General features: G+C 45.0%; 1 protein-coding gene across 1 annotated transcript; it reads left to right on the top strand.

The window, feature by feature from the left end:
• Nucleotides 1–601: 601 nt before the first annotated feature.
• LOC110070527 (uncharacterized) lies at nucleotides 602–26,471 on the top strand. Its single transcript, XM_072988218.2, has 8 exons — nucleotides 602–884; nucleotides 1,455–1,506; nucleotides 1,732–2,125; nucleotides 5,821–5,923; nucleotides 7,630–7,685; nucleotides 9,320–9,446; nucleotides 12,565–14,019; nucleotides 22,962–26,471. The coding sequence occupies exons 3-8, from the start codon at nucleotides 1,811–1,813 to the stop codon at nucleotides 24,185–24,187; spliced, it is 3,282 nt and encodes a 1,093-aa protein (XP_072844319.2). The 5' UTR covers nucleotides 602–884; nucleotides 1,455–1,506; nucleotides 1,732–1,810; the 3' UTR covers nucleotides 24,188–26,471.
• Nucleotides 26,472–27,918: the final 1,447 nt, after the last annotated feature.

Genomic DNA, 27,918 nt, shown 5'->3' with positions numbered 1-27,918 from the left:
GGGTTACTCAGGAGTTTTGGACTTCAACTCCCAGAAGCCTTCACCACCAACTGTGCTGGCTGGGGTTTCTGGAAGTTGCAGTTCAAAAACATCCGAGTAACAAAGGTTAAGAACCACTGGTCTACGTTTCTCTTGCCAGGAGCCTGGATTGGCATCAGTCACGTGACGGGAAGTGGAAAACAAGGCGGGCATCCCAGGCAAAAGTGGAAGAGGTGAAATTAAGAGATGTCTCGAAAACAAGCCAAATTCCTTTATTTAAAAAAATTAAAAGTCGAGCATTTTAGAGGGGGGGGGGTCGAGGCGGGGTTGATCCTGAAAATCCAACGGTAAAGAAGGGGTTTGGATAAAAAATTCCTTGGATGGAGTTTGCACATACTGTAAGAAGTAGAGGGGAAGGAAGCAGGGGTAACAGCAGAGGGATTTCTGGGCTGGGAGTCGTTCAATCCCTAGGAAGGAGCAACAGATTCCAATCCCCGAGAAGTCAAAACTCAGTGGAATGTTCCTTGATCTTATTTTGGGGAGATATAGAAAAAACGATGCAGCGACTAAAGGTTTAAATCCACAAAGGTGGGATTCCTAGAGGAGAAGAGGAAGCCTAGAATGGGGAGGGGGCGTGTCCTCCAACGCAGCGCCCCGCCCCTCCGGCTCCAACACAGCCTTTGGCTGCCTCCCCCTTCTCCTTCCCCTGGAGGGAAGCAGCAGCATCTCCCTTTGGGATACAGGGAGCAGCCTGCCCCTCTCCCACCCCACTCCCCTCCAAGTTGAGCCTGGATGAGGGGGGTGGTGAGCCCATTCAAATGCTGCAGGAGAAGGTGGGGGGGGATGATGATGAGGGCACAAAAAGAGGAGGAATGGGATGGAAGGACCACCCAACTCCAAACCCAGTAAGGGAATTTTTTTGGAGGGGGAAATCCTTCAAAACCAGCAGCTGGCTGGATGTCTCGGGCGTTTAGGTACATGGCTGCAGAGCTAGAGGTTATGAGTTCGATTCCCCTCCTGAGAGAAGAGCCAGCCTGGGTAGCCTTGGGCCAGCTGCACAGCCTCAGATATACCCCCGCAGAAGAAGGGACGGGGGAAACCACTTCTCACTATTCCCTGCCTGGAAATCCCCAAAAAGGGTCACCATAAGTCAGAATGATGATGGACCTGGCCAGATAGCTCAGTGGTTGAGGTACCTGTTTGCGGAGCCAACTCGGGTTGGGAGTTCAATTCCTCCACTGTTCCTTCTGTGGGTAGAGCCAGCCTGGATAGTCTTGGGCAAGCTGCAAAGTCCCAGGATGCCCCACAGAAGAAGGGAATGGGTAACCACTTCTGAGTATTTTTCTACCTGCAAGAACTCTAAAGAAGGTCACCCAAAGTCAGAGTCAACATGATGGCATATGATTATTTTATTATTCAAAAGCAAGAGATTGTTAGTTTTGGAACTAGCTCTTTCTCTTTTATTATTTCTCCAGCAGATCTTGGCAGAAGGAATGGCACAGGGGTTAGCAGCTTAAGAGTGTTGTGGTGAGTAAGCCCGGTTTTCTCATTCTTGTGGAGAGGAATAGTTTTATCCTGGGGGAAGGACTTCCTTGCCATCTCTAGCTTCCTCCTCAGCCCTCCTCTTCTCCTGCGTTTTCTTGGGGGAAACATTTTCTCTTGTCTGTCTAGTTGTGTTCATTATTAATACAGCTGCTAAGACGGTGTTTGCCTTGAGGGCGAACGTTGTTTTGACTCTGCTCTCATTTTTAGAACAGAGTAGCCTTGAAGCAGAAAATGGCCCTGATGCAGTCAAGACTGCAAATGCAGAGAGGGATTCTGTAAAATAAAAATGCAGAAGGTGACGAGTGACAACATTGCCAGTTCAGAGGTACAACAGCGGTGCTTCAGGGAGTTCTCTTACAAGGAAGCGGAGGGTCCCCGAGCGGCTTGTGCCCAACTCTATCATCTTTGCCGCCAGTGGCTGAAGCCAGAAAGGCACAACAAGGCTGAGATCCTCGACCTGGTGATCCTGGAGCAGTTCCTGACCATCCTTCCCCTGGAGATGTCCAGCTGGGTGAGGGAATGTGGAGCGGAGAGCAGTTCCCAGGCGGTGGTCCTGGCCGAAGTCTTCCTCCTGAGCCAGGCCGAGGAGAAGAGGCAGAAGGTGAGGGTATTTCATCCTAATAGTGAGGCATATTTATTTATTTATTTATTTTATTTTATTTAATTTATATGCCGCCCACCCCACCCAGAGGTCTCTGGGCGGCTCACAATAATTAAAATTCAATACAATAAGATGATTAAAATACAATTATAATACAATTAAAATACAATTAAAATTGCCATCATCAGGACCCACAGTTGTTATTTCAATTAAAAGCCTTCTGGAACAGGAAGGTTTTGACCTGGCGCCGAAATGTCATCAACGTCGGCGCCAGACGGATTTCAGTTGGGAGGGCGTTCCATAGTCTGGGGGCAGCTGCCGAAAAGGCCCTTTGTCTACAAGCCATCCCTCTTACCTCTTTGAGGGATGGCTCTTTCAAAAGGGCCCCCTGGCTAGATCTTAACTGCCGGGTAGGCTCATATGGAAGGAGGCGGTCCTTCAAGTATCCAGGGCCCAAGCCGTTTAGTGCTTTATATGTCAAAACAAGCACTTTGAATTGGGCTCGGGCAGCAACTGGTAACCAATGTAAATTGAACAGAATTGGCTTAATGTGATCTCTAGCGGCTCCACCACTCACCAGCCGCGCAGCTCGATTCTGGACCAGTTGCAGTCGCCGGACCGTCTTCAAAGGCAGCCCCACGTAGAGCGCATTGCAATAATCTATACGAGATGTTACCAGTGCGTGTGTAACTGTCATGAGACTCTGCTCGTCCAGGTAGGGCCGCAGCTGGTATAATTTCCGCAGCTGAAGGAAGGCGCCTCTCGCCACCGAGTCCACCTGGGCTTCCAAAGTTAGACTGGGGTCCAGGAGCACCCCCAGGCTGCGGACCCTGTCCCTTAGGGGGAGTGTAACCCCATTCAGGGCAGGGAAATGGCCCTCCAACCTGTCCGGCGAAGCACCCACTAACAGCACTTCCGTCTTGTCTGGATTGAGTTTCAATTTATTAACCCTCATCCAGTCCATTATCAGGTCCAGACACGAGTTCAGCACAGAAACCGCCTCACCTGGATTGGTGGAAAACGAGAGGTAGAGCTGAGTGTCGTCAGCATATTGCTGACTCCTCAGCCCAAACCTCCTGATGACCTCTCCCAGCGGTTTCATGTAGATGTTAAACAGCATGGGGGACAGTATCGAGCCCTGAGGAACCCCATGACATGAATGCCATGGGGCAGAGCAACTGTCCCCCAGCACCACCCTCTGGACACGGTCAGCCAGGAAGGAGCGGAACCACCGTAAAACAGTGCCCCCAACTCCTAACCCAGCCAGCCTATCCAGAAGGACACCATGGTCGATGGTGTCGAAAGCCGCTGAGAGGTCCAGGAGTATCAACAGGGTCACACTCCCCCTGTCTCTCTCCCGGCAAAGGTCATCATACAGGCGACCAAGGCTGTCTCTGTACCAAAACCCGGCCTGAAACCCGATTGAAATGGATCCAGAAAATCCGTTTCATCCAGCAGCGCCTGGAGTTGCCCGGCCACAACCCGCTCCAACACCTTGCCCAAATAAGGGAGGTTCGCCACTGGTCGGTAGTTGACCACCAGCCTTGGGTCCAGGTTAGGCTTTTTAAGGAGTGGTCGAATTACCGCCTCTTTCAAGGCGGTAGGGACCACTCCCTCTCTCAGAGAGGCGTTCACGGCCTCCTGGACCCAAGTGCGAACCCCCCTGGCAGATCTTCCAATTAGCCAAGATGGGCAAGGGTCGAGCGGCGTGGTGGTAGAACGGACAGATCCAAGCACCCTGTCCACATCCTCGGGTCTCAACAATTGAAACTCATCCATTAAAGTTTGACCTAAGCACGGCACACTGGACACATCTTCCGATTTTGCAGTAACAGTGGAGTCCAGCCCACTGCGAATCTGAGCGATTTTTTCCTCAAAATGAATAGCAAACTCATCACAGCGAGCTGATGAGCAGTCCGGGACCTCCACCAGGTTTCCCGGTTGAAGAAGATCCCGGACCACCCGAAACAGCTCTGCTGGACGATATTCTGAGGAAGCAATGCGGCTGGAGAAATATTGCCGTTTCGCCAGCCGTATTGCCACGAAGTAGGCCCGATAATGGGCTCTAAGTCGTGTTCGATCGGATTCCCAGCGGGACTTCCTCCACCTGCGCTCTAGCCGTCTCCCCTCTCGCTTCATCGCCCGCAGTTCAGAAGTATACCAAGGAGCTGTCTGGGCTCGGCGAGCAGGGAGAGGGCGCTTAGGCGCAATCGTGTCAACCGCCCGGGTCATCTCCCTATTCCATAGGGTGACCTGAGCTTCGACAGGAGCGCCGACCATATCAGACGGATAATCCCCCAGAGCATTCAGGAAACCATCCGGATCCATTAGTCTCCGGGGGCGGATCATCTTAATCGATCCCCCACCCTTGCAGAGGGAAGAAGAAGCTAATAGACTGAACTTGACCAGGAAGTGGTCTGACCATGACAATGGGGTCACAACCAGCCCCTCCACATCCAAATCACCACCTTCCAGTCCCGTTGAGAAAACCAGGTCCAAGGTATGGCCCTTCTCATGTGTCGGGCCGATGACACATTGAGACAGCCCCATGGTTGTCATGGCGGCCATGAAGTCCTGAGCCGCCCCAGTCAAGGCAGCCTCGGCATGGATGTTGAAGTCTCCCAGCACCAACAGCCTGGGAGTCCTCAACACCAGGTCCGAGACAACCTCCGTCAGCTCAGGTAGGGAGACCGTTGGTACGCAGCAGGGTGGGCGGTACACCAACAGAATCCCTAATCTGTCTCGTGAGCCCAACACACAATACAGGCCCTCAAGACCTCCTCTCAAAGGGACAGGAAGCCTGGTCAAGGAGATAGAACTCCTATAGACTATAGCAACTCCCCCTCCCCGACCCTCCGAGCGACACTGGTGCTGGACTGAGTACCCAGGAGGACACAGCTGGGAGAGGGGGACACCACCTTCCATATGTGAACACTAGCATCCTCTCTCCCTCCACCCTCCTTTTTTTATTTTGGCATCCACTGCCCTCTTACACTCCACAGACATCACCAAATTTATTCCTCCTCCACTGGGATTTGGCCCCTCAATTGGCCCTTAATAGTATGACACAAGGCAAGCTGTTGGAATCCTAGATGTTTTGGGAGGGTATGACTCTTAAAAAAGAAGATGCGTATTGCCTGAAGTGTTCACTGAGGCACCGGGTGGACTCTGGGGGGTGAATGCACCTCCTCCGAACCCCAGAGGTAGCCAGCTCTTATTTTAACTCAGTGGCTCCCAACCTTGGGTCCCCGGGTGTTCTTGTACTACGGCTCCCAGAAGCCTTCACCATTAGCTCTATTGGCCAGGATTTCTGGGAGTTGTAGTCCAAGCCCCCCTGGAGAGCCTTGGGCCCTAATGGGTCAGAAACAAACGAGAGGATGTTATTTTATTTATTTATTTATTTAGCTTATATGCCGCCCATTTAGACATAGTCTATTCTGGGCGGCTCACAAAACACCACCCAGAGACCTTTGGGTAGTGTGGATGGCATATTAAACAAACAAACAAACAAACAAACAAATAAATAATATGAAATAACAATTTCCAACATGTTATAAAGCTTTATGCCAAGCATTCCTTTTGGAAAGATCAGGGGCCCAATGTCCCCTAGGCCCAACTCCGAATCCCACCTAGCAGCTTGTCGTCCTGTATCCTTCCTTTTCTGTTCATGTTCGTCGTCTTCCTTGCGGTGGCAGGTGGAAAATCTCTCTGAGGAAAGTCGCCTGGGTTTCTGCGTTGCCAGGAAGGAGCCATTGAACGCAAGATGGAATCCTGAGCAAGGAGGGATCAAGCGGGGAGGTGAGTGAGGTGCAACGAGGCGAGCGAAGGATAACTGCTAAGAGCTTGATCTCCCCTTCTGAAGTGTGGATGAGGACCTTGGGCGGCTTTCACGTCCCATGAATCTTTCGGTGGCGGAAGACGTGGCTTCCAAAAATGTGTTGCCTTCTTTAAAAGGGGGAAAACTTGGTCCTGCATCTTTTTAAACAATCGGCTCTATAGTAACCCTGGCCGTTACGCTTGGGATGGATCTTGGCACATGTGTTTCTTGTATCACCTAATTCTTGTTGGTGCCTTTCTTCTATTTACTGCATATTCTCAATTTTCTTCAATCGGTCTAAGATATCATAGCTCTGTTACGAACCACATCATTCTGTGAGGTAGGCCAGGCTGAGAGGAATGAGTGGATTAAGGCAACCCAATGAATTTCATGGCACAGTGAGGACAGCAACGCAGATCTTTTGAGGCCCAGTCTAGCACTCTTAACTGCTGTGGTTTAGTGGATCCGAAATGCTGCAGCCAGATTGCTGACTAGGTCTGGTGACAGGGATCATCCAAGCCCCCTGTAATAGCATCTCCACTGGCTGCCGATCTGCTTCCGGGCACAATTTTTCTTGTGCCTTGCAGAGTGCGGGCGGCATACAAGTCGAATGGATAAATAAATAAATTCAGAGTGCTGGTTTTAACCTATAAAGCCCTAAATGGCCTTGGGTCCAAGCTATTACAAGGACTGTATCTTCTTTTATGAGCCTAGTCAAGTGTTAAGATCATCAGGAGAGGCCTTTCTCTTGATTCCGCCACCTTCACAAGTGTGCATGGTGGGGACATGGGAGAGGGCCTTCTCTGTGGCTGCTTCCAGACTTTGGAACTCCCTCACACTGGATGCCAGGCTGGGCCCCTTTTTTGCCATTCTTCTAGAAAAAGATGAAGGCAAGCTTTCTCTGAGTGACTGGCTGTCTAGGAGACAATAAACAGGAGGGTTTATATTTTCTTGCTTCTAAGTCTGCTTTTAGTGGTGCTTCTACCTCCCATTTTAATGTACTGCCATTTTTTTTAAACCTTTGAATAATTTACAGTTTTTTTGGCTTTTAATACTGTGTTTTTAATGATGTAACCTACCTTGGGTCATTTTTTAGGAGAATGGTGAGGTAAAAATATTTCAAATAAATACAGTGGTGCCCTGCATGACGACGATAATCTGCTCCATAGAAATCGCTGTCTTGTGAAAACATCGTCTTGCGAAAACCCTTTCCCCATTGGAATGCATTGAAACCCGTTTAATGCGTTCCAATGGGAAAAATTGTCGTCATTTTGTGAAGATCGCCCATAGGGAAGCCATTTTGCGAAGCGTCGATCAGCTATTAAAATGGCTGCCCTGCGACGCATCGGTCCCGAAATATCCGTTTTGCGAAGCCAAAATCGTCATCTTGCGAGAAATGGTTTGCAAAGCAGGGACCAAAATATCGTCCAGCAAAAATCACCCATTGGAATCACTGTTTTGCAAATCGCTATAGCGATCGCAAAACCTCATAATCATATCAATTCGTTTTGCAAAGTCGTCTAGCAAAGTACCACTGTACATAATAAATAAACATACCACACAAGGTTACAGTGCAGATCTGTGCACTCTATTGAGAGGTGAGTGCTTTTAGTTCGTAAGGCTTACTTTTTGACACTTGAGGTGTACATACAGAACTGGTTTCATAAGGCCTTTTCCTCTCCCCCAGGGGCTGGATCTGCTGGGTTGCCTCTTCTTCCTTGTGATGGAGCAAAACCAGAAGAGGTAGGAGTTAAGGATCATGGGGAGATTTTCACAGCCTGTCTTCCCAGGTCATCACCCTGCCCAGGAAGGGAAAGAAAATTATTTAGGGACCTACAAGAAAACCCTCAAAATGTTTTTATGTTGGCAGGCTTATCAAAACATGCTGTCTAAATAGCTGCTGAGAGTATCAGCTTACCTTTTTAATTGTCACCTGACGTTAAATTAATTTTAATTTTCACTTTGATTATGTTTGTGTTATTTTATTTTATGGTAAACCCCCCAATATCCCCTGTGGATACGGTTAGTGAAAATATGGATAATAGTGAACGCTAGTGAGAGAGCGAGAGAGAAAGAGAGAGCATGGTAAAAGGAAAAAGAACAGAAAAATTGTATTTTCACACATATTACCAGAAATGGCCACTAGAGGTTGCAAGAGACCATCCTGTGTATTCTTCACTAACAAGTATTCAGAGCTCCCTCTTGTGGCCGGTTCTGGTAATACATGTGAAAATAGTTTTTTTTTCCTGGATATTTTTCTTTTAATATTTTTAATATTTTCAGACTGCGGATAAGTGAGTCAGTAGATACTGATCCTGTGGATAAGGTCGTCCTACTGTATAGCCACTTTTGTAAACTGCCCAGGCTGACTATTGGTCACATGGGTATTATTGAAATCAATTTTTAAAAAATCAACCAAATTCATTTGGATGAAACCAAAATAAACAGTTTGGGCTCTCCAAGCCCAGGTTTCTGAGTAGTTAAGTCCTAAGCATCTCTTGTCGTCTTCTTTGTTACATTTCTTACATCTCTAGCTTTATATCTATGTATTATTATTTTTTATTAACTTTTCTATCTGTATGCTTTTAACTTTTCTATGCCAATAAAGGTTACTTTGGAAAAAGGAAAATAGGAGTAGTTAAGTCTGTGAAGTCCTGCTCTTTAAGGACTTGCCATAGTTTGCTGTGGTCCACACAGTCAAAGGCTTTTGTGTTGTCAATGAAGCAGAAGTAGATGTTTTTCTGGAACTCTCTGGCTTTCTCCATAATCCAACGCATGTTAGCAATTTGGTCTCTAGTTCCACTGCCCGTTCGAAACCCAGCTTGTACTTCTGGGAGTTCTCGGTCCACATACTGCTGAAGCCTATCTTGTAGGATTTTGAGCATAACCTTGCTAGCATGAGAAATGAGAGCAATTGTACAGTAGTTGGAACATTCTTTGGCACTGCCCTTCTTTGGGATTGGGATGTAGACTGATCTTTTCCAGTCCTCTGGCCACTGCTGAGTTTTCCAAACTTGCTGGCATATTGAGTGTATCACCATAACAGCATCGTTTTTAAGATTTTGAATAGTTCAGCTGGAATGCCATCACCTCCACTGACCTTGTTGCTTTAGGTCTCTGGCTGCAGAATCAGAGGTTGGGAGTTTGATTCCCCCTATTGTGCCTCCTTGATGGGGGCTGGACTCCATGATCTATCGGATCCCTTCCAGCTCTGCAATTCTAAGGTTATATCAAACTTGTTCTCCTCAGAGGGTTGTGAGTGCTGCATATGATTTTTTTAATCCTTCAGGAGAACCCCCATTTCACTCAGTTTTAGATGTGATTAGAAGATCATCTTAAGGAAGCTGTGAGGAGGAATTTTTTTCTTTTCCATGTAGGGTTTGGTGACCTTTGAGGAGGTAGCTGTGTTCTTCACCCCAGAAGAATGGGCCCTGTTGGATCCGGACCAGAGATCCCTCCACAGGGAAGTCATGGAGGAGAACTGTGCCCTCCTGGCCTCTCTTGGTAAGATTCCCGTTTTTTCCCCAGCTAACGATGAATGATGAGGCTTGATGGGAGTAATAATTCCCGTTGGGAAGGTCACAAGGAAAGCACTGGTCTCGTCAGCCGAGACGTTGTTGTCCCCTGCTTCTTGTAAATCATTCCATTTGTTTGTCATTTCTTTTGTGGGAACTGACGTTTTCCTATTAATAGCTATCCTGCCTGCTACTTATCAAACCGCCTTTGTTGAATGTCATCTACCAGCACCACTAGGTCTTCCTACACCCTGTTCTTCTGGGTCTCTACTCCAAAGGAGGCCAGTAAGTTGTCTGCCAGACCCGGGGCCTTCTTCGTGGCACCAACCTTCTGGAACCAATTCCTGGTGGATTCGTGCCTGCCTGCCTGCCTCCCTCCCAACATTTAAAAAGCTACTGAAAACACTTCTTTTCAGAGAGGCCTAGCATTCTGTGTGTTAGTTGGAATTTACACCTCTGTGGCTAGTCTATGGGCCTTTTCTGTGTGTATTATCGTAATTTGTTTGTTTGTTTGTTTGTTTATTTACAGTGAACCCTCGATCTACAGAAGTAATCCGTATTGGAACGGGGTCCGTAGGTCGAAAAGTCCATAGGTCAAAAATGCCTAAGAAAATGCCCCCCAGAAAAAAAATTTAAAAGGAAACTTACCTTTCTGAAGCTTTTCAGGGGTCCCCCGCCGCCATCATTGCCGCTGCTGGTGGACTCCGAGGGCTTTGGCACCGCTGCCAGAGGCCTCTCACAGCTCCACTGCCACCGCCATCGCCACTGCTGGAGGATTCTGAGGGCTTCGCCGCTGCTGCCAGAGGCCTCTCACAGCTCCCTCGCCCCTGCCGACGCAGGCTTTCCTAGGGAGTAGACCGGGCCTACCGGGGGAAGCCCTTCCCTGGTAGCCCCGGTCCACCCTGGGAAAGCCTGCATCGGCGGGGGGGGGGACGACCTCTGGAGACCTTCCCCACTGCCATGGGAGGCTTCTCGGAGGTCCTCCCCACCTCCAATAGTGCCTCCGAAGCACTATCAGCGATAGGGGCAGGACCTCCGAGATACCTCCCATGGCGCCGGAGAAGCCCTGGAAGGCATCCGGAGGCAGATCCACAGCCAATGGACTGGAAGGGGGAGGCAGGGAAAGTGCAATTTTGAATTTGGCACTTTCCCCACCTCCCTCTTCTGGTCCATAGGTCCAGAAGTGAAACTTTGGTCCATAGGTCAAAGTGAAACTTTGCGTCCGGAGAAGTACGGATCTCGAAAATTTCGTAAATGGAGCCGACCATAAGTCGAGACTCCACTGTAATTTATGTCCCACCCATCTGGTCCGAAGTCTACTCTGGGCGGCTCAAGAATAATAAAAAATAAAACGACAACATTAATACAATTGAAAATAGCAAATAATTTAGGCATTGACAGGAGCAAAGGCCTGCCTAAAGAGCCAGGTCTAGAGTTGGTTCTTTAAAAATACCCAGCGAGGGAGCCAGACAGATTTCTGAAGAGGGGGAGATTGTTCCAGAGGCGAGGGTTTTTGTCATTGTGTACTGCCTGGAATAGTGTATTGTACTAATGGGGCAGTGTATAAATTCAATACTCTATGGACGGAAAAGAGCAGATACGGATTAAATGGTTTTCAATGCATTCCTATGGGAAATGCAGTTTCAACATAAGAACTTTTCAACTTGAGAACCACCTTCCAATACAGATTAAGTTCTTAAGTAGAGACCCCACTGTCCATACATTCATAAATACATACATACTTAGGGCACAGGATACTCTGAAAAAGACAAAAAATGCCTGGAAAGTTCGAAGGCAGCAGTAAAAGAGGAAGATCAAATACAAGATAGATTGACTCCCTAAAGGAAGCCACAGGCATGGTTTTGCTAAGCAGGGCTGTTGAGGACAGCATTTTCGAAGTCACCCATTCATAGGGTGGAGGCAAACTGATGGCACATAACAGCAAGTCTGTATTTAATAAGTCACTGTAATAGCATTTACAAAAAAATGGAAAATGCAACCAAAAACAGTAAATAAGTACAGGACACACTGAAAACCAAGAGGAAAGGAAACACAAAAAATAAAGACACTGCTTTCCAGCATCCATAACTGACCAGATAAGTGGGATAATTAATTAATTAATTAATCCTTCTCTCCAGGTATGGCCTGGGAAATACCAACTTTGTCACTAGCCGTGGCTTCTCATTGGCACTTACCAAGTCCCTGCCTGGATTTTGGGCTGCCACATGCCCAGATGAATCCCAAAGTGAGGATTCATCACTTGGCAGCAAGGGATGCTGCTTTCCCCAGGAATAACTACAAAACAGGATTTTGACTAATACAGTGGTGCCTCGACTTACGAACTTAATTGGTATTGGAACGGCGTTCGTACGTCGAAAAGTTCATAAGTCGAGGCAAGATTTCCCATAGGAATGCACTGAAAACCATTTAATCCGTACTGGCTGTTTTTTGTTCTTATGTCGAGGCGCTGTTCGCAAGTAGAGGCATTAGTTCCCATAGGAACTAATGCAAAGCTGGTTAATCTGCACTCTAGCACTAGAGGAGAATATATTTTTTCTTTAGGTCAAAAAAAGGGCAGGAAAGGTTTTTTTCATTCGCTAGTCGAGGCTCCGTTCGCAAGTCGAAGCAACATTTTGCGAATGGAGCTGCTCATAACTCGAAATGTTTGTAAGTGGAGACGTTCGTAAGTCGAGGTACCACTTTAATAACAATTATGTCCCTTCAAGTCAGTTCCGATTTATGGCAACCCTTATTCCTGTACAGCTCGCCCGAGGCCACACAGAGTGGCTCTACTCCCTGAAGGCCCAGTGTGAAATTGAACTCCCGGTCTCAAGGTCTGCAGCCCAATACCTAAAACTCTTTGGCTGCTGAGATGTAAATTACAGATAACTTAAAACACAATTTGGAACCAAAATGTTTTTACCTGATATGTGAAAAAAATGTAAAATAAGTACCAGCCGCCTATGAAGGGGTAAATGTTGCACGGTGTCTCCTCCTTTTTGACAATAGGTTTGCAGCCCTCGGGTTACTGCCTTTTCTTCCCCCCCCGAGTTTATTTCTCTCCCGTTCTTGCAAATCATATGTTCTGTTCTTCTCCTTTCCCGCAGCTGATCATTGGAGGAAAACAAGCATATGTCCCAAGTATGGGAAGCGTTTCATTCAGAAAATGGGCCTAGACAGACACCAACAAACCCACAGAGAAGGGAAGAACTCTTACAGATGGAAGCCCTACAAATGCACCGTTTGTGAGAAATGTTTTTCCCAGAAGATAGCACTTTTGCTTCACACAAGAGTCCACATTTCAAGGGAATGCTTTAGATGTGAGGGGTCTACAAAGCGGTATGACTGCCACTTGCACCTACCGAGTCACCAGAAAGTCCAAAGGGAAGAAAAAACAGACAAATGCCAGCGGCTTAGAATGCATTTTCCTCTCAATTCACACATCCAGGATCATCCAGCAGCCCACACGACAGAGAAACCGTATAAATGCAGGGTGTGTGGCGCATGTTTTGCTCAAAATTCAAATCTTCTGATCCACCAGAGAGTCCACACCGGAGAGAAACCATACAAATGCCAAGACTGTGGGAAATGTTTTGTTCAGATTTCACACCTTCTGGTGCATCAGAGAGTCCACACTGGAGAGAAACCGTATAAATGCAGGGACTGTGGGAAATCATTTGCTCAGAATTCACATCTTCTGGTTCACCAGAGCATTCACACTGGAGATAAACCATATACATGTCAGGTGTGTGGAAAATGTTTTGTTCAGATTTCACATCTTCTGGTGCACCAGAGAGTCCATACAGGAGAGAAACCATACAAATGTCAGGAGTGTGGCGCATGTTTTAACCGGAATGCTAATCTTTTAATTCACCAGAGAGTCCACACAGGGGAGAAACCCTATAAATGTGAAGAGTGTGGGAAATGTTTCGCTCAGAATCCAAACCTTATCACACATCACAGAATCCATGCAAGGGAGAAAACACACAAATGCCAACACTGTGGAAAGTATTTTGCTCAAAAATCAGTCCTACTTATTCACCAAAGTGTTCACACAAGAGAGAAACCATTCCAGTGCCGGGAGTGTGGGGAGTGTTTTACTCGGACTGCAAACCTTCTCATCCACCAGAGAGGCCACACAGGAGAGAAACCATATAAATGCCAGGAGTGCGGGAAAGGTTTTGCTCGCAATTCGAACCTTCAGGCACATCAGAAAATCCATACGGGAGAGAAACCATTCAAATGCCAGGAGTGTGGGGAGTGTTTTTCTCGGAGCGCAACTCTTTTGAGCCACCAGAGAGTCCACACAGGAGAGAAACCTTATAAATGCCAGGAGTGTGGGAAATCTTTTGCTCAGAATTCAAATCTTTTGAGGCATCACAAGGTCCACACTGGGGAGAAACCACACACATGTCAGAAGTGTGGGAAGTGTTTTGCTCAGAATTCACATTTTGTGTCACATCAAACAGTCCACACAGGAGAGAAACCATTCAGATGCCTGGAATGTGGGAAGTCTTTTGCTCAGAATTCAAACCTTTTGAGGCATCAGAGAGCTCACACAAATGACAGTGGAGTGTGAACATTTTGCTCAAAATATTTTGCTCAAAAATCAGTCCTGACACCAGGCTCCCTACACCATAGCAAAATCATACAAGTGTGCTTTTTTTACTAGGAAATCACACGGGAGAAATCATACCACTCTACGAAACTGAAGATGTGACTTGCTTAGGCATGGGATGTTTTTAATTTCTTCAACTTTAGACTTCAAAATACAGTAGGAATTCCCTTTGCCAGAATTCTGGCGGTTTTAGCTAAAAAAAAAATCCAGGTCCTCACAGAATTCAGCCATTTTGCTCTTGTGAAGAAAGAGAAACTCAGTGGGAGCTGCAAAGGATTAGGGGACTGTTAGTTGCTGTGCTTGTTAGTCTCCACACATGGTGCCTCTCAAAAAAAACTACCAGTCCCATAATACAGTGGTGCCTCGCTTAACGATTGCCTCGTTTAACGATGAATTCGCATAACAATGGTTTTTTAAAGAAAATATTATGTACCATTTAACGATGTTTCCTATGGGCGATTTTCGCTTAGCGAAGTTTGGGACCATGCTTCGCATAGCGAATCCGTTTTTAGGTCCTCTGCTTCACATAACGATGTTTGTTTTTCCATTTTAAAAAGTGTCTTAAAATGGTCAAAAACGGTTCTAAATGCTTGGATTTGTTAGAGCACCTTCTAAAACGGGTGCAAACTTAATTTGGCTTTGATCTGACTTTTTGTTAATTTTTGCTGAATTTTTTTCTCCCCCATAGGAAACAATGGAGCTGTCAAAATTTGACAGCTCCATTGTTTCCTATGGGGGAGAAAAAAAATTCACAAAAAATTAACAAAAAGTCAGCAACTGTTTTAAATGCTTGGGTTAGAAGACCTTCTAAATTGTGTGCAAGCTAAGCTTGGCTTTGTTCTGAGTCTTCGTTAATTTTTTGTGAATTTTTTCCTCCCCCATAGGAAATAATGAAGCTGTCAAATTTTGATAGCTGTCAAAAGTTGGTGGGGGAGAAAAAGTTCAGCAAAAATTAACGAAAAGTCAGATCAAAGCCAAATTACGTTTGCACCCTTTTTAGAAGGTGCAAAAGCTATTCCAAGCATTTAAAACCATTTTTGACCCTTTTATGACACACTTAAATTTGCAAAAATTGACTTCGCTAAACCATTGAAAAGCATTGAAAAGGCTTCAATGCATTCCAATGGGGGAAACATTGTATCGCATAACGATGTTTCCAATGGGTTTTTTCGCTTAAGGACGGTAATCCGTTCCTATTGGAACGGATTAACCGGTTTTCAATGCATCTCTATGGGAAAACACGTTTCGCATAACGATGTTTCCCATAGCGATGTTTTTTTTTAACCAATTAACATCGTTATGCGAGGCACCACTGTACCTTGTATCTCCTATTGAGCTTAGCCACTCTCATCCTTTCCCTTGGTCTTCTTGAAAGGAACAAAATGACTGGCAGCCTTCTTTCCCCACCTGTGCATAATTGAAAACTCCTGCAAGTACAGTACTTTGATTTCTTGGCTCAAGCCTCCAGAATTCTGGCTGGGTAGACTTCTCGTGAATTTTTGGAGGGGTGAAGCCCGAGAAATATAGAAGTTCCCACGCCTAGTTTGTGTGTTCGGAAGGAAGTGCAGCTGGATAGAGAATTGCTTAACCTCTTGAAGTCCTCTGAGGAGAAAATGAAACTAAAAATAGAACTAAAAAAGAGGCTGCTGTACTCTTACAGATTGATTAATCAGTGGTTAAAAATGGATTCTTTTAGCCTTTTCAGGGTAAATGACCCTTGGTCAAATGGGTGGTTTAAAAATGGAATAAATAATTTCTCTAGTCTAGACCACACCTGGCAACAGCAGGTTTTTGAGACGCCTTCCAAAAAATAGTTGTTATCCTGAATCAGACACTTGATCTCCCTAAAGCAGTTTTATTACACTGGTATTAACACTGACTATAAGCAGCTCTTCAAGGTTTCAGGCAGTGCATTCCTGCCGATACTATCCTGTGTATGGTTTTGATCCTGTGGATACTTGCCTTCTAAGTGACTATAAGTTAAAAACATGTCCTTTCCTGGGGACACTGTGTCAGGATGTGGGCGTGGGGTTATGCCTGCCTCCCTCTCCTCCTGCATACCATCCTAAGATGGGGAAGATGAAAAGGAGCTGGATGGATGAGGGTGGCCTGTCAGTGTCGCCTAGCAGAGCTTAAATGCCACTTTAAGCCACATGAAGAAAGTTGTTGAGCAAGAAAGTTGGAGTGTTTGTGTTCTTCTCTGTATGGTGTTTGTTGCTCAGTACTCTGAAGTCCTTACTGCTCGCTCTGTGTTTGAACGTGTATCGTACGTACAGACATCTTCTTTGGATCGATGGATGCCGGTGGCTGTTGCCGTTTTATTTTCCACTGTTCCTGCACACTGTTTGTAATGCTTGTTTCTGTTGTTTTTTCCTTGTTGGTTGGTTTTCTGGTGCCTTGTTTTGTTACATTTGTACATCAGCAACCGTTGGAATGAAAATAAACTCCAGGGTAGTAGATCGGTATTTTAGCATGCCCTTGGAATATTAGGAATAGGCACAGAATCATAAAATCATAGCATCATGGAACTGGAAGGGGGCCTATAAGGCCATGAAGGCCAACCCCTGCTCCCAATTCTTTTAGTTCTTCCTCAGAGGGCTTGGTTTCCAATCCCCCTGATAATCTCTGTTGCCCTCTTCTGAACCTGCTCCTGTTAGTTGGTATCCTTCTTGAAGTGTGGTGTCCAGAATTGGACACAGTACACTTAATGAGGGCTAACCAGTGTTAAATAGAGGGGGAACTTGTACTTTTTAGGATTTTGAGACTATACTTCTGTTAATGAAGCCTAAAACAGCACTAGCCTTTTTTTATTTTATTTTTTTGCAGCCACATCACACTGTTGGCTCATATTCAGCTTGTGATTTATTGCAATTCCAATAATTACAGAGTCTAGTATCCCCCATCTTGTAACTGCGCAAAAATTACAGAGCCTAGTGTCCCCCATCTTGTAACGGTGCATTTGTTTTTTCCCCTAGGTGTAGAATTTTGCACTTATCCCTATTAAATTTCATTCTGTTGTTTTCAGCCCCGTGCTCAGTCCTATCAAGATATTTTTGAATTTTGTTCATGTCTTCCAAGGGTATTAGCTATTTCACCCAGTTTTGTGTCATCCACAAATTTGATGAGCGTTCCCCACCCCTCCTGATCTAGGTCATTAATAAAAATGTTGAAGAGCACCAGAACTAAGAGTGAGTCTTGGGGTACCCTACTTGTTACCTCCTGCCAGTTTGAGAAGGAGCCATTAATCATCACCCTCTCAGTATGATTCTGTGACCAGCTGTGTATCCATCTGACAGTTGGCAAGGTCCACCACTTTTTCCCCCCTTCAATGATCATATAACCTTTTCTGACCATGTGGACATTCTCTAGACTAGAGGTTAGGCACACTGCTAGGCTGTATTGGTCCATCACAGTGATGTCCACACCTCCCAGAAAACAGCTACTTCCATATCCATTTGCATTTTGTGAATATAGATGGATCTCTTCTGTTTGCATAGATCTTTTTATTGCCTTGTAGAGATCAAACCCACTCAGGACTGAAAAAAGCAAAGTAGTATCTTTGGAGTATAAAATATTGTCTCCCTTGACAAGCTTTGATCTCTGTCCCAAAAACAACTCTGAGCATTGCTGTGGCCTGCAAGTCTACCTGATGTGCAGTTCATAGGTCTTGCTAATTCACAAGTTTAACAGCTCAACATCCTTTGTTTAACAAAGCATTGTAATTTTGTATTCTTGAAGGCTTTCATGGCCGGGACCTGATGGTTGTTGTGGGTTTTTCGGGTTCTTTGGCTGTGAAAAACCCACAACCACAATTGTAATTTTGCCTATACAGTGGTTCCCAGATGTTCTTGAACTGGAAGCCTTCACCACCAGCTGTGCTGGCCCATTTATACATTTAGTCCGTATTTTGCCACAAGTAGTTGATCTGGCAAAAACCTTTAAAATCCCTGTTGATTTGGGGGCATGTGTAAATATTACCATGCAGTCCTACTCATATGTCTGAGGAAGTGGACTGAAGTCCACGAAAGCTCACGTTCAAATACAGCAGTTAGTTTTTAAGGTGCCAAAACGTATTCATCTTTCTCTCTTTTTTTTGATTCGTTAGGCTACCACAGATTAAGACGGCGACCTCTTCTCAAGCCACTTCAGTTAAACAAAAATGTTTTTAAAAAATGGAATAATAAGGCATCCTCGAAAGGACCCAGGAATTTATAAGGAAACCAAATGTGGGGCTGGCTTGAGCTGGAGAAGAAAGGAGGAATAATAGAAGATGAAGGGGGAATAATAGAGGGGGTTTGGTGGCGGGGCGTGTGTTTCCTTCCCTCAAAACCTAGAGGGAAAAACAGATCCCAGCGCCCGAGAAGCCAAAACTGGGTGTGGGGCGGCGCTCCTCGGCCCCTTTCTTGGAGAGCCAGGGGAATGCTTCCCGGCAACTAAGGGTTAACAGCAAAGAAGCGAGATTCCTAGAGAGGGAAGAAGATGGCAAGGGGGCGTGTCCTTATCCCACATGCTCCAATGGCTTCCTTCCGGTCTAGCCTTTTTCTCCTTCCGCCGGAGGTAAAGCGAAGCTGGCGTTCTTGCAAGGTCTGCGTTTCGGGGTTCCTCGGGGTTGGTGTATTGTGGGGGGGGAGAAGAGCAGGTCCCCCCTTTTGCCCCTTGGGGGGGGTGTTTGATGGTGAACCCCTGCCAGCCAGGACTGTAGGGCAGGGAGGGAGGGTGGCTGGGGGTTGGGAGGGAAAGAAAAGAAGGACCCTAATTAGTGACCACCCTTAATCAGGAGGTGGAGTTGGGGGAGGGTCCTGGGAAAGCAGCAGCAGCAGCAGGTCTTCAGTTCTTTAATCGGCCTTTTGTCTTAAGGCGATTGTCTGTGTGTCTCTTCCCTCTCCTCTCCCCGAGTGCCAAAAGATCTGGAGGGTGTGTGTTTGTGAGTGTGGTTTTTTTGTGTGTGGTTGCTTTGTGCTGTTGTCAAGTTGCCTCTGACAAAAGATCTGGATAGTGTGTGTTTGTGAGTGATTTTTTGTGTGTGGTTGCTTTGTGCTGTTGTTAAGTTGCCTCTGACAAAAGATCTGGATAGTGTGTGTTTGTGAGTGTGTTTTTTTGTGTGTGGTTGCTTTGTGCTGTTGTCAAGTTGCCTCTGACAAAAGATCTGGATAGTGTGTGTTTGTGAGTGTTTTTTTTGTGTGTGGTTGCTTTGTGCTGTTGTCAAGTTGCCTCTGACAAAAGATCTGGATAGTGTGTGTTTGTGAGTGTTTTTTTTGTGTGTGGTTGCTTTGTGCTGTTGTCAAGTTGCCTCTGACAAAAGATCTGGATAGAGTGTGTTTGTGAGTGTGTGTTTTTTTTGGTGGTTGCTTTGTGCTGTTGTCAAGTTGCTTCTGACTTAATGGCGACCCTAGGAATGAGCTCTCTCCGACATGTCCTCTCCTCAAGAGCCCTGCTCAGACCTCAAGCGAACTCGAGGCTGTGGTTTCCTTTGGAGAATCAATCCATCTCACATTCAGTCTTTCTGCTGCCTTCCATTTTTTTAAGGATTGTAGTGTTTTCCAAGGAGTGATAAGAGGCGAAAAGTTAGGGCCCAGTGCGGATGCAAGTGTTTTTGGTGCCCGAGACAAAGGACAATTCCCCCCCATGTTTTATAAGAATAAATAAATAGCATCTGGTAAATTCAGCATGAGGATGGGACAGTTCCACTGAGTAATGTGGAACTTGCTGTGGGGGGGGGGGCAAAGCAAGCATATCTAGGAAGAGAAACTTAAAGCAGCTTAAAATATGCCTTTAAAATGTTTTTTAGCAGAATTGAGAATGTGGCTTCTTAAATATGTAAAATGTGGTTTATTGTGAAGAGAAGCATGACCTTTATTTTTAATTCCCACTTTTAGGGGAAAACATCTTGGCAACCTCAGGATGTTCTGATACTACATCACACTAAAGAGTAATGCAGGGGAGCTGGCTTCTTACTCTGGGTAAGTAAATCTGTAGTAGTCGGTAAACAGCTCCCATGCTAGTTGAGAGCAAATACTATATTCCTGGACTGACTAGCGAGGGAGTTGGACTCAGTGGCCTTATAGGCCCTTTCCAATGTCATGATTCTATGATTCTGCCAGTCACTCTGTTGGAGAAATGCAATTTTTTTTTTTTTGCTTTAAATAAAGTGCATCTGAAATTTAAAGCTGTGGCAGAAGAGTGTTGGAAAAGGATTAGCAGTAATGGAGAGGAGGTGATCGATGTTCATTCAGAAATGGTGAACCTTAAGGTTTAGGGGAGCCCAACAGAGGAAGACCGGGTGATTTAGCAACTTAATATACAAACAAGGACACTGGATTGTTGGCATGTTATCTGCCACAGAAGCACTCTCTTGCTTGAGACGCTAGTTTGTGGGCAAGACAGGTGAACTGCTAGAGTTACTCTGAGTTGCTCTTATCCCAACAGTTTGCTTTCTTTTAGAATTCTGATTGGCAGTATTTAAGCATCCTGAGATCTTTTCTGTCTGCTTGCAATGGCTACCTTCTCTCTGTCCAAATGCTGAATCCCCAGAATGATCATCCACGCCCCACAGAAGCCTCCGGGTGTATAGGTGTGGTTTGCCTTGGGCACGAGTTTTTGCACATTTTCTAATGAAATGCTTTGTTAGATACCAACCGATTATAACATTAGGGAGCAACAATATGGAAAATATTAAGAAGGAAACCTTATGTACATGTGAAGCTATAAAACATTTTAAAATCATTGATTATCTTATTGTCTTTGAATTCTTTCTTAGTAAGGCAATAAGTCCTCATTTTAATATTTAAAGCAGGTCTTCTGTTCAAAAGGCCTTCATGAGTTTTACACGACTCTGTACGCGATAGATTATGTGTATAGAGATTTCTTAAGACAATTTGCCTTAAAAAGTTGCACCTTTTATGTAAGCAGTGCAACAGGATTTCAGCCATTATGTCTTTCCACATATATTATTTATATAATATATTTTTATATTAATTAATATATTTTTATCTCTCCTTCCTCCTAAAAAAGGACCCAAAGAAGCTTACGCCATTAAAAGCATAATATTAAAAGCTAAAAACAGTAAAATTAATCAAAGAAATCATTACATTATATTAAAAATACAATATAAATAAGAACTGGGCATGTTTAGCCTTGATAAAAGAAGACTGCGGGATGATATGATAGCACATTTCAAATACTTGAAAGGCTGTCATACAAAGGAAGAGCAGGATCATGAGTGCAGGACATGAAACAATGATCTCCAGTTATAGGAAACCAGACTTAGACTGAATATCACGAAAAAGCTTCTTAACAGTTAAAGCAGTACAACAATGGAACCAATGACCTTGGGAGGTGGTGAGTGCTCCAACACTGGAGGCATTCAAGAGAAAATTGGACAACCATCTGTCAGATCTGCTTTGATTTGGATTCCTGCCTTGAGCAGGGAGTTGGACGATGGCCTTATCGTACTTTTCCAACTTCATTATCTATCATTCTATGTTAGGTAAAAAGGAACATTCTAAGCGTCTGTTCATGCAGATCTGGGAAGATAGGAAAAAAAATCTGATTCATTAACCACAATTTTCAACTCATAGAAAGCCAATTTTTTTCTGCCCCATTACATTCACAGCGGTCAAATCATAGAATAGAGGGGTACAGTTGTTCTCCTTCAGGTGGGCATTCCATAGAAGGCTTCACAGGACACAGTCTGAAGAGTAGGCTAAGTCAAAGAGACCACTGGTCTGATCCACCATAGCTGTTGACAGTTCACCATAAAAGCCTATGCCTCATCATGATTTCATACCTCCTTTGGTTTAGCCCAATTCCATAACTCCTAATAGTTTCAGAAATCCATGGTTATTCTTAAAGTTGGAAAAAGAGCTTAGAATGATATCTGAACGACTGACATATGTCAGAGATGCTGTGGCTCTAGATTTTCCCCATCAGTAAGGGCTTGGAGTGGACATTCCATGACTTTTCAGACTTCCGAATACTCAACACGTGCATTTGCTTGATGGCAATTATTATTATAGTTTTCAAACCTCCTTCTCCCAGCAGCTGAGATTATGTGGGTGGTTTATAAAATACATTAGCATTAAAACACACAAAGAAAAAAAAACATTTCATCCTTGTACACAATCTGAAGAGAAGGGTGAATAATACTTTCTAGAACATGAAATTAATAGTACAACGAATAACAGAGATGGCACAGTACAACAAACTTGAAAACTAGCAGAAAAGAAAATCTGAATTTCAGCTTGTGGAATTTAAATAAAGCCGACAGTAAGATATAAGATTGCTCAAATCTAAAACAGGAGTTGGTAAAAGAGTATGTAGACTAGAGAGGCATTCTGTTGCTGCCCAAAAGGGCCATCAAGTCAACTTTGACAAATAGTAACGCTTTCCAAGGTTTTCTAGACAGGGAATACTCAGAAGTGTTTTCTCATTCCCCCCTTCTGGTGGTCCCCTGGGATTTTGCAGCTTGTCCAAGGCTACACAGATTGACTCTTCTCTCAGGAGAATCAAACTATAAACCTCTGGCTCGCCAGCCAGATGCCTAACTAATTGAGCTATCCAGGTAGCTTTGCCATCATAATGGCCCCAAGCAAAACAGCTCCCTTTCTGGTGCCTGAGTTTCCTTCATCCTTGGACTTAGAATTTAGTCTTCTCTCTGTTTCTCCTTTTTCCCATCAGCTGACCGGAAGGAAATTGCTAGAGGTGCAAGGAGGGCATGGAGTTTTATACACAGATGGAGTCTTGCCAGTAAACCCATGTGGTAGAGAATCTCGGGAATACATCCTGTGCAAGGAACGTTTGCAAAGAAAAGTGTTAAATGTGAAGTGTCTGGAAGAAATTATTTTTATTGAATGTAGCACCTTATGGGCCACCACAAAGACCGTCCACGGAAGAAACCACACAAATGCCAGGAGTGTGGGAAATGTTTCACTTGGAAGTCAGACCTTCTGACTCATCAGTTTGTACACACAGGAGAAAAACCGTACAAATGCCAGGAGTGTGGGAAAGGCTTTGCTTGGAATTCAAACCTTGTGAAGCATCAGACGGTGCACACAAAGGAGAAACCCTACAAATGCCAGGAGTGTGGGAAATGTTTTTCTCAGAATGCAAATCTTCTCATCCACCAGAGAGTCCACACTGGAGAGAAACCATACAAATGCCAGGAGTGTGGGAAGTGTTTTTCTCAGAATTCGAACCTTGTGATCCACAAGAGGGTCCACAAAGGAGAAAAACCATATCAGTGCCAAGAGTGTGGGAAGCATTTTGCTCAGAACGCCAGCCTTGTGAAGCATCAGAGAATACACGCAGATGTGAAACCGTATAAATGTCAGGAGTGTGACCAATGTTTTGTTCATAGTTCACAGCTTGTGAACCATCAGACAATCCACTCCAGTGGGATCCTCTTCAAATGCCTGGAGTGTGGGAAATGTTTTGCTCAGAATTCAAACCTTGTGAAGCATCAAAGAGTCCACACGGGAGAGAAACCCTACAAGTGCCAGGAGTGTGGGAAAGGTTTTGCTCATAGCTCACAGCTCCTGAACCATCACAGAGTCCATACAGGGGAGAAACCGTATAGATGCCACGAGTGTGGGAAGTCTTTTGCTCAGAATGCAAACCTTATGAAGCATCAGAGAGTCCACACGGGAGAGAAACCCTACAAATGCCAGGAGTGTAGGAGATGTTTTGCACATAGTCTTCAGCTTGTGAACCACCAGCGAGTCCACACAGAAGGGAAGCTGCATAAATGCCAGGAGTGTGGGAAATGTTTTGCAGTGAATTCTACCCTTGTAAAGCATCAGAGAATCCACACAGGAGAGAAACCATACAAATGTGTGTCGTGTGGGAAATGTTTTGCCCAGAATTCAAACCTACAGATCCACCAGAGAGTCCACACCGGAGAGAAACCATACAGATGCCAGGAGTGTGGGAAGTCTTTTGCGCAGCATGCACACCTTGTGACGCATCAAACTGTCCACCCAGGAGACAAGCCACACAAATGCCAGCAGTGTGGGAGAGGTTTTGCTTGGAAGTCGTACCTTCTGATCCATCAGAGAGTCCACAGCCGAGAAAAAAACAGAGAGAAAACAGAAATGCAGAATGTCTTTTCTTCATAATTCAGTCCTTCTGGCCCTCTTGAGGGTCAACACAGGACAGATACCATTAGCATGGACAATGTTTTCTTTGCCAGGCAAATTTTTAGAATCATCAAGGTCTCCACACAGGAAAGAAACTGGAAAAAATTGCCAATAATGTGGGATATGTTTTTCTCTGAGTTCCTTTAAGAGGACTGGCTTAATTTTTAGCAGTGTGGGCCATAATAGGTTTCAAGTTCAGAACTTGTGAACCACCAGAAAGTCCACATGTGAGAGAAGTCGTTCATGTTCATGAAGTGTAGAAAATATTTTAGTACATCAGCAGGAGAGGAACAACTGCAGTGCAAGAGACAAATACAGTCAATGCCTTGATGACCGAAAACATTTTGCTAAAGTGCCAGAAGTCAAAGGCCAAAGAAGGCTCATACCGAGGACAGACATCTAATACAGTGGTGCTTCGCATTACGAGCACTCCGTTTTACGACAAAATCGCTTTACGTTGAAGGTTTTGTGATCGCAAAAGCGATTGCAAAACAATGTTTCCTATGGGGGAATTTCACTTTGCAATGATTGGTTCCCTGCTTCATGAACCGATTCTCGCAAAGCGATGATTTTTTAACAGCTGATCGGTGGTTTCAAAATGGCCACCGGGTAAAAAACATGGTTTCACGCTCTTTTCTGGGACGGATTCCTCGCTGCACAGGCAGCAAAAATGGCTGCGCTGTGGAGGACCTTCGCTGGACGGTGAGTTTCAAGCCCCTAAGAACGCATTAATCGGCTGGAACGAATTAACGTCGTAATGCGAGGCATCACAGTATTGGAAACTTTTTCCTTGCAGCTGAACACTTTGGCAGCACCTACACCTTCACAGTTTTGGTTTAAAATCTGTTTTAATTAGAGAATCGACCGGCTTCATCTAGATCAGTGCCTTCCCGATGTTGGGTCTCCCTGAGGTTCTTGGACTACAACTCCCAGAAATCCTGGCCAGCCCAGCGAGTGGTGGGAGGTTTTAGTCCAAGAACATCTGAGCACCCAAGGTTGGGAAACACTGGTCTACAGTAAACAAAAGGCATGAAGCTAACCATCTTGTACAGATAAGATGCTTGCTAATTTCCCGATTGCCTGAATGATTGTAAGGGACATGATGCCCAAGAGCAGAGTGAGGGGAAATGAGTCAAATCCAAGGATTTAGGGGCAGGAATGTAATAAAACTCATAGATCAAGGTTTGTTTGTTTCAAGTTAAAGAAAACTAGGAAGGTAGGTCTGCAGAGATTTGACTTGCGAGATGCAGCCAGAGGCTAAGAAGATGCAGGTAGAAATGAGGAGGTCACTTGAAACCAGATCAGAGGGGTCTAACGGTAGCGCGAATTATGTGTGAGAAAATGTGTGAAGCTAGAACAGAAGAATCTGTTTCTGCTGTGTTTTGAGTTTAAGAACAAGCCAAGAAATGGATGCAAGCCCTTTGGGAGCTTAGATGCCGGGAATTATCTAAAATAATCATTTAAAATAATCTCCCCATTATTTTAAAGTTTTCGGTGCATTTCGTCTACTAGGGGGAAATTCCTGTTCGTTGCAGCTCCTTCTGGTGTTTTTTATGGCCATGCCCTTTGAGTGCCTGCTAAGAATTAATTTAAACAGAAATAAAAATACAGTAGATTCCCCCCTATCCGCTGGATCAGTATCCACAGATTCAGTTATCTGCTGCCTAAAAATACTAAATAACCCCTATCTGAAACATGTATTTATACAGTAGGACCCCCGAATCCGCAGGACCAATATTCGCTGGTTCATTTATCCATGGTCTGAAAATATTAAAAGAAAAATCCTAGAAATGTATATTTCTAGAGAGGATGGTACCAGAACTGGCCACTAGAGGGAGCCAGAGACCATGCAATATGCAGGTTTGAGGGGAGGGCTTGGATATCGTGGTCCTACCGTAGTAGCTTCTCCCCTTCAAGCTAGATGCTATGGCTCACGTTAATTTTATTTTGCTCCTGGTTGGTGCTCATCTCCTCCTAACATATACTCCCGTGATACAGATGGTACACAGAGGGACATCGCCAGAGGATCCTGGGTCTCCTCTTGACAGCAAAGAGACTCCTCCCCTTGGCCTGGAAAAGTGAGGAGCCCACCATCAGCTACACAGTGATCTGCAGAGCTTATACCTCTGTGTCTATCTGTCCATTATCCTACGTTCACCTATTTTCTCGGGATATTTTTATTTTATGGTTTGCTTTCGATCTATGGAGTGCTTGTATTAACCATCGGCTTAGCTCAAGAGGGTTGTTGCTTTCTTTTGCCTCACTGCTGTTTTTTTTTTTTTTTTTGTCCATCATCATAAGTGTTTTTAAAGATTCCTGGATTATTTCTTCCTGGGAAATAGAAGGGGAAGATATGGAGGCAGTGACAGATTTTACTTTCTTGGGCTCCATGATCACTGCAGATGGAGACAGCAGCCACGAAATTAAAAGACGCCTGCTTCTGGGGAGGAAAGCAATGACAAACCTTGACAGCATCTTAAAAAGCATAGACATCATCTTGCCAATGAATAGTCCGCATAGTCAAAGCTATGGTTTTTCCAGTAGCGATGTATGGAAGTGAGAGCTGGACCATAAAGAAGACTGATTGCCGAAGAATTGATGCCTTTGAACTGTGGTGCTGGAGGAGGCTCTTGAGAGTCTCCTGGACTGCAAGGAGAACAAACCTATCCATTCTAAAGGAAATCAAGCCTGAGTGGTCACTGGAAGGACAGATCCTGAAGCTGAGGCTCCAATACTTTGGCCATCTCATGAGAAGAGAGGACTCCCTGGAAAAGACCTTAATGTTGGGAAAGTGTGAAGGCAAGAGGAGAAGGGGATGACAGAGGATGAGATGGTTGGACAGTGTCTTCATCGAAGCTACCAACGTGACTTTGACCAAACTCCGGGAGGCAGTGGAAGACAGGAGGGCCTGGCGTGCTCTGGTCCATGGGGTCACGAAGAGTCGGACTGGATTATTTCTGCTCTTCTTCTCTCTGATGGGTCACCTTGCCACTTCCAACTCATAGTGACCCGAACAGGTTTTGGATAAAGATGAGATGTTTCAAGAAGTGGTGGGCCAGTTCCCCCTCACCAGTGAGATTCTGTGGCTGAGCGGGGATTCGAACCCACATCTCCCAAAGTCCTAGTCTTGACACACTAGTCACGACACCCTGCTGGCTGCCTTATTTCTAGCCGCTCTTGCTATTGTTGCATCTTATGCCTCACTTTTCTGGCCGTGAGCTTAAAGAAGCTGATGTCTCCTCATTTTTTTAATCTTCACAAACAGCTCTGTGAAGGTCGGTCTGGCTGGCGGGAGTGTGTCTGACACAAAGGTCCCCAAAGAGCTGCTACGTACACAAGCTCCCTGAAAAAGTATGGCCCATTTTATGTACAGTAGCACCCCTGTATCTGCAGGTCCTGTATCAGCTGATTCACTTATCCACTTTCTGAAATGTTTAGATTAGAACTCTTCTAAAAATATGTATTTCTAAAGATGAAGTTACCTGAAATGGCCATTAGAAGGAGGCAGAGATCATGCTATGTAGAGTACAGTGGTGCCTTGCACAACGAGTGCCTCACACAACGATGGCTTTTTCTGAAAAATTTGCCGCCTCACACAACGATGTTTCCTATGGGGAATTTTCACACAACGATGTCTCTTTTCCCTCATTTAAAAGTGCCTTAAACTGTTTGAAACCTGTTTTAAATGCTTGGCATGGATAGTCCAGCTT

This window comes from Pogona vitticeps, chromosome 2 (genome assembly GCF_051106095.1).
Source record: "Pogona vitticeps strain Pit_001003342236 chromosome 2, PviZW2.1, whole genome shotgun sequence".
Lineage (NCBI taxonomy): Eukaryota > Metazoa > Chordata > Lepidosauria > Squamata > Agamidae > Pogona > Pogona vitticeps.
Note: the sequence above shows the minus strand (reverse complement) of the source record. Positions and strands in the feature narration are given on the sequence as shown.

Bases quoted from the DNA above. Each gene is read 5' to 3' on its own strand.
- LOC110070527 (XM_072988218.2), top strand. From the start codon at position 1,811: ATGCAGAAGGTGACGAGTGACAACATTGCCAGTTCAGAGGTACAACAG. The intron at 5,924-7,629 runs GTGAGTGAGGTG...CCTCTCCCCCAG, and splicing joins AGGAGGGATCAAGCGGGGAG to GGGCTGGATCTGCTGGGTTG. The intron at 7,686-9,319 runs GTAGGAGTTAAG...TTTTCCATGTAG, and splicing joins ATGGAGCAAAACCAGAAGAG to GGTTTGGTGACCTTTGAGGA.